Genomic DNA, 7,293 nt, shown 5'->3' with positions numbered 1-7,293 from the left:
GATATTGATGAAGGTGTAATAAGGTTTGTTAGAAGATTTAGTTTTCTTTTTTTATATATATTAATGAAGGGTGTGGAGGAGACAAAACTGGTGTCAGAAATTAAAGTTTTTATCTTTTTAAAGAGAAAGGGCAAAAAAGTTAAATAGGGTAAATGAGATAGATAGGGGCATTCTAGTCAGTGCAGGAAAGGAACTGTCATTCAAGACTACAGCGTCAAGAAACAGAATCATGTTTATGTTTTATATTCCCTCATTTTTACCCCTTCAAACACTTTCTTTTTTTCCTGTCTCCATCCAAACCTACTGTCCACCCTTTTCTTTCTCTATTTTTCTTTCCCTCCAAAGCCCTAAATTTTCTTCTCTTTCTTTACCTATTCATCAAAACAACAACTACAAAAAGGAAGAATATCATTTTTATATGGAACATTAACATGTGATGATGAAAGTTTGAGTTTGCTCCACCCTTTTAAGGAAAAAAACCCAACCCCTTAAGATTTCTTCTCAGAAATCAAAGCTCTTATACTAAATTTAAAAAAAAAAAAAAGAAAAAAAAGCTACTATATATCAATTCTTTTTTTCTTTCCCTCCTAGTATTGCTCAATAACTTACAAACTGCAAACACCAAAAAGAGGAACAGTCCCTTCACACTCCCATCAATCTCATCACATTCTCAAACATCAATTATATTATCTCTTCTGCTTCATCATTTCCAGGTACATAATACACCACATGCATCATCACTTCTCTCTTCTATCTATTTCTTCTGTTTTTTTTTTAATAAAAAAAAAAATAATAATATTATAAGTATATATGTACTATGTAATATCAATCCCTATAATCAGAGATTTTGTTTCATTCTCCTCTCACTTTTTTTTTTATTTGTGTCCTTTGAAGGTTTGTTGTTTCCATTAACAGTAACTTCTGAAAGAAAAAAAAAGATTAAAATAATAATAAATAAATAAATAAATTGTATGAGAGAAATGAAATTTAAAGGACTAGTGTGTCCTGTGGTGTCCAAATTATAAGTATTCCTCTCACACACTCTCTTCATCACCATGGCTAGGGAACCCTAACAAAGAAGCAGCAACACCAACAAATTCAACAAAAGAAGAAATTGAAACTCTTGGATCTGCAAACCAAAGCCTGAGATCGAGACAGGTTCTAATCTTCCATGGATTCAATTCAAGAATTTATGGACACATGTCACTCTGCTGGAAACACCTTCACCACCACCACCACCAACAACAACAACAACAACACCGTGGCTGGAACAAGTGGTAGCTCATCGTCATCGCCGGCGGGTTCAACGACGAGCAGCAGCCGGTACGAGAACCAGAAGCGGCGTGACTGGAACACTTTCGGACAGTACCTGAAGAATCACCGTCCTCCTTTGTCCCTCTCTAGGTGCAGCGGTGCACATGTTCTTGAATTTCTCCGGTATGCAACACAAAACTCATAATAATAATTAACTCACCATGCATCTCTCTCTCTCATGTTTTAATTTCCTTCTAAGCTATGATTTGTAATACACTAGAGAATATGTTAATCAAATAAACTCGAGAGTTTATGATAATTTTCAGACCTAAACTTACAAACTCGCAAGAGATTGCGAGTTAATTTCATATCTATTGTGATATTACTTGTTTCAAAAACTTAGATTGACAGAAAGAAAGAGAAGCAGATAAATGATTATATCTCTTTTAAGATATTTTAATTTACTTGTTCTCTTTGATGTTTTTGTGGGAAGGTACCTGGACCAATTTGGGAAGACGAAGGTGCACACGCCGATCTGTCCATTCTACGGGCACCCGAACCCGCCGGCGCCATGTCCGTGCCCTCTGAGGCAAGCCTGGGGGAGCCTGGACGCCCTCATCGGCCGGCTCCGTGCGGCTTTCGAAGAGAACGGAGGGAAGCCTGAGGCGAATCCGTTCGGAGCACGCGCCGTGAGGCTCTACCTCCGCGAGGTTCGTGATCTGCAGTCCAAAGCAAGAGGTATCAGCTATGAGAAGAAGAAACGCAAGCGTCCACCGCCACAACAACAACCACAACAACAACAATCCAATATCGGCGTCGGAGTCGGAGTCGGAGTCGGAGTAGTACTACCTCTTCATCATCACATGCCACCACCTCCAGGTGCAAGAACAACTCATCATCAATAAACCAAATAAATAAATAAAATTCTCAATTCTACTCTCTCTCTCTCTCTCTTGATCTTCATCTTTCTCCCCTCGGTCTATATATATATATAGGGGAAACTGAATGAACCTTGATGCTTAAAGCTGAATCTGAAATTTGTGAAGACAATGGTTTAATTTAATGTGGTGAATGATATAATATATAATTAGGGTTTGTATTATTATTATTTTGCCTTTTGTAATTTTGGTGGAAGGTGCTAGCTGCAATGTGGTATGGTCCATTGTTATGTTAAGTGTGTTTTGTTTCAGAAGCAAAAGTGTAAAGAGGATCTGGGATCTTCATTTTGATATAAAAAAAAAAATATATGATGATGCATCATCGTCTTTTAAAGCAGCAACAGTGCGGTACTGCTACTGGTAGTAGTAAGACACACTTACTGATGCTACTATATAGTAAGTAGTGGAGACTACTGAAAAAGTTGCTTCCCCTTCTCATCACTCTAACTCAATGTACATCCACATACACCATCATATCTATTTATATATTTAATTTCGGATCTGCGTCGACTTTATATGAAGTTGATAATTGAGAGTTGTTAGATAATTTTACTTATTTGACTAAATTTGTATTTAATAATTCTCAATTGTCAACTTCACATAAAGTAATTTTCACCTTAATTTCCGTCTCTTATTTCCAACTGTTTTTTTTCTTTTTCTTTTTTACTTTTCATTTAATTTGTCACCAAAACCCATATCCCATGCCATCATTATTATTATTATTATTATTATTATTATTATTATTATTATTATTATGTGATAATCATGATCTACATATGTATGTCAAACATTATAGACTTGCAGATTCTATGAATAGGGGCCTTTAATTTGATGATCATATATATACTTATCACTTTTGGGATATGATATCCATTTTATTATATGTACATTCTTGAAGTTTTTGCTTTTGGTGTCTTCATTCTTAATTGAACGGTTTAATATTTTTGGAGATATATATTACTTTGTATAACAAAAACACAGAAAATTAATTTTTAGTTAGTCAATATTAACTAGTTTTTTATTTAATTTTAAATTTTTTTATTTTTTTAAGAATTTAGGATTTAGGTTTATAATTTAAAATTTAGGGTTAAGAGTTTATGATTTGAAATTTAAAATTTAAAATAAATATAATAATTTAAAAAAATTATTTATATTGACTGAAAAAATTAGCTCCTTAGTATTATTTTTGTATAATTATCATGTAGAATTGTTAAAATAAATTGATTATATATATATATATATATGTAAATATGATTTTTGTTGATTTTACTAGATGTTATATATGTGTAGTTTCTAATTCTTCTTTTTTTCTATTCACTTCCACTTTTACTGCTTAATGTCCCCTCCAATTGTATTTTTGTGTGGACAATATAGAATTATAGCGCATCCTAAAGCTCAATCATAATGAGTTCTGTTTCAGGTTTCTCTCTCCCATCACCACTAACTGTTGGCAGTTAAATGGGTTCAATTTTAATTTTTTATATACACACACTCTTGATTTATATGTATACTCAGTGGTGCTGTCATTTCAATTGAAGGGAAATAACAAAACAAAGGCAAAACTAGAAATTAATGGCAGACAATGTAATTAATTTCTAATGACCAAATGCCACAAAAGCTTCTATTATCAAGCTTAATTATTTTTACTGTATATGACCCTATATAGTGGCGGAGGCTTCAAAACAATTATTAAGTAGCATTTGGTAGAGAGACAGAGATGGAAAAATTGAGACTGAGAGACAGAGACTAAGAGATAGAGATTGAAATAAATTTTAGTATTCTATTTGGTGCAAAATGTGAGACAGAAATTGAAACAAGAATGAAATTCTAATTTAATTTGTACAAAGAATAACATTGGAATTAATTAATTGAAATGAAAGTATTTTAGGTATAAAATGTTATTCTAAAAATTTTGGTCCCTTGTATCTTTACTTTTTTGAGATACTGAAATACTGAAATTTGAGGTCAGAGACAGAAATTTTAATACCAATCTCTGAACCAACAAACATAATACTGAGTCTCAATCTCCCAATCTCTATCTCAATACTTCAAAACAAACGCTACTTTAATCTCCTTGTAGAGTACCATATGATGTCATTAATTCACTTGCATGTTTTCAAATAATTTCGATAGATCAGAGACCTGTTTAAACTGCTAATAATCACTTCTTGCATTGTGGAAAATAAATTTCTTGAATGAAATGTTGAATTACAGATATAATATAATATTCATGCTTGAGATTTTTGGCTTAGTAATGTTTGAAAACTGGTAAAAATGTTTCCTAACAAATTAGTTGCGGATAAAAATTCAGAAATAACAAAAATATCCTATATAAGATTTTAAAATATGATAAGGGTAGTTCAACATGAAGTAAATAAAGAGACAAATTGATTTCACATCAAGACATTTTTTGTCATATTTTTAATTTTTTGAATGTATTTTTGTTGTTAATCTTTTGGGTATTTTTGTTTGTGTGACTAAATTTGAGAAATAATTTTAGTGATTTACTCGTTTGAAAATTATTGCTGGTCGGATAGAAATATAAAAACAAAATTTAATTTTGATACATTATTAGTATAAAATAATTTTATATATGTATTTAATTATGTAGTATTATATCACTAAAAATAACTATTTTTTTATTGATCGATAAATATATAATTATCCAAAAGAACAGACGTGATTGAACAATTATGTAAAAGTTTTATACTATCAATTAATTAAATCTTAAATTCATAAAAATATTAGAAGAATATAAATTAATCTATTTCAAAAAAAGACATATATATATAAAAATTCTAAAACTTCCAAACACAGTTCAATATACCATCTGGAAAGATAATAATACAAGTAGGTTGTAGAGAGAAGATATATCAAATGAATGGAGATAGAGATGACAATAGGTCTCTATAGGGGCGACCTGTCCCCGTCTCCAGAAATTCTTCCTGTTCCTATTTCATCTCTGTGACAGGTAATGGGGACCTCGTCCCCGCCGGATATTAGGATATCCGTAGATATCCGTGGGATTTAGAAGAATTGAGAAAATAAATAAGAAAAAAATTTTAAAAAGAAAAAAAATCCAGTAAACAACAAGAATTTCACAAAAATTTCAGTATTATGATCAAATTTTACAATAAAAAACTAAGAATCCAAACTCTAATTCCAATTTTACAGCAATAGAATCTAACTCTAATCTAAATTTATCAATCAACAAAATCCAAAACCTAAACATAAATCTAAGTTCACATTAATAGAATCAAAACCCTAAATTTAAACCCAGTTCACATAAACAGAATTTAAACCCTAACTACAGTGTCCCAATTTCATAACAATTTCATCAATTAAAAATCAAAACATATATTAAAACCAATTTAATCAATTAACAAAAACATCCAACTTATTGCAAGGTAGCCGGCCACAGAGATGAAACACAATCGTCATCGTGTTTGCTGAGCAGAGGTGACGTAGAGTCGTGGTGAAAGAGGCGTCATCGACGTCGTGGAGTAGAGGCGTGGCTGGAGGAAGCTTGTCATCAACGTCGCAGATCTGAGGCTTCGTTGCAAAGCAGAGGTGGAGGCGGCGGTGAAACTAGCAGCAAGTAGTGAGCAAAGCAGTGAGAGGAAGAGTGAGCGACGATAGCGACGGAGAAAGGTGAGGAAAGTGAGCGACGACAGCGACAGAAGAAAGTGAGGGACTGAGAATGAGAACGCAGAGATTGAGTGAGAGTGTGAAACGACTGTGAGAGAGAGGCTCATATGAGAGAGTGAAGTGAGGGAGAGAGAGGCGCAAGAATTATGGTTTGAGGGGGTAGGGTTTCAACAAAATTATATATATATGAGGTTATTTTTATAATTTTATAATCACGGATAATAAACGAATATCCATAGGCAGAAATTTTTTTCTGTCCTCATCCTGTTTATTATACGGGTACTCATATCTGCTTCTCATAGAAAAAAATATCCTTTAAACTTATTTTTCGATAGGTAAATTTTCGCAGATATCTACCTCATCAAAAATTTTTACCATTTCTAGATGGAGAGATGGTCATTTAAATGGTGAATAAGAAATTGAATATGATGATGTTAATTTTAACATAATCTATTATTAGCTATTGGCAGACAAACATGTCCCTAAACAAACACGGTTTGGGTCATCCCATTCGGATTGTGTTTATTTTGTCTCAAAAAGGAGAATTGTTTTTTCCCCCAATGAGTTCCCTTCCCTCTACACTCATGAAGAGGCACCTATTATTGTTGTACCTCCATCTGGCCAACCCAGAATCCAATAAGACATTGGATTCATGCACAGTGGACGAATGAGATTAGCAAATTAAAGCTCCTTATTTGAAGTGAGTATTTTAGTGGGGTACATGCATATATATTAATATGTATCACACTCCCACTTCTAGGCATAGAGGCTCTATTCTTTCCTCTAATCATTGTAGGTATGTATTTATATTATTTATATTAAGCACACATTAAAAATTAATATATACTAATTTAATAATTAATTTTTTATTATGTTTAGATTTTAGCTACGAAATCTATATATATGTATATGTATAATTAATAAGGTTTATATGATCAAATTAAAGCATTAGCTTTATGACATGATTAATTTGTTGACTAATTGACGATCCCTAAGTTAATTATGTGATTGATATCATGTAATAGGTTCAGTATATAGTAATATAATATCATTTGAGTTTACCATATGATTAATATAAAAAATAATTATTTTATTGATATAATATTATATAATTAAATGTATATGTAAAATTATTTTATATTTTTAGTATATCAAAATTAAATTATTATTATTATTATTATTAATTTTAGTAAATAATTGAGCGTCTGCTAATCATATTAAGAAAGATAAATGAGCTTCTTTTTTACTATATATACACATTTAACCTTTTTTCAAATAATCCTACAGCTTGTTTCGGAGTCACACATATTGAAACAAATTAAAATTTTGAAAGTATAAATGAAAAAAAAAAAAAGAATGTGTTGTTTGAAAAATGGGAGACACAAAACAGCGATAACAATTTTGCGCTGTTAGTTTATATAACTCCAATTCTGCTACTTTTGTTTCCATTTGG

General features: G+C 31.5%; 1 protein-coding gene across 1 annotated transcript; it reads left to right on the top strand.

Moving 5' to 3' along the window:
- The first annotated feature begins 299 nt into the window (after nt 1-299).
- On the top strand, nt 300-2,529 carry LOC107491672 (protein LIGHT-DEPENDENT SHORT HYPOCOTYLS 4). The gene is made up of 3 exons (XM_016112555.3): nt 300-713; nt 1,064-1,437; nt 1,748-2,529. The coding sequence occupies exons 2-3, from the start codon at nt 1,172-1,174 to the stop codon at nt 2,157-2,159; spliced, it is 678 nt and encodes a 225-aa protein (XP_015968041.1). The 5' UTR covers nt 300-713; nt 1,064-1,171; the 3' UTR covers nt 2,160-2,529.
- The last annotated feature ends 4,764 nt before the right edge of the window (nt 2,530-7,293 follow it).

Source organism: Arachis duranensis, chromosome 6 (genome assembly GCF_000817695.3).
Source record: "Arachis duranensis cultivar V14167 chromosome 6, aradu.V14167.gnm2.J7QH, whole genome shotgun sequence".
Taxonomy (NCBI): Eukaryota; Viridiplantae; Streptophyta; class Magnoliopsida; order Fabales; family Fabaceae; genus Arachis; species Arachis duranensis.
Note: the sequence above shows the minus strand (reverse complement) of the source record. Positions and strands in the feature narration are given on the sequence as shown.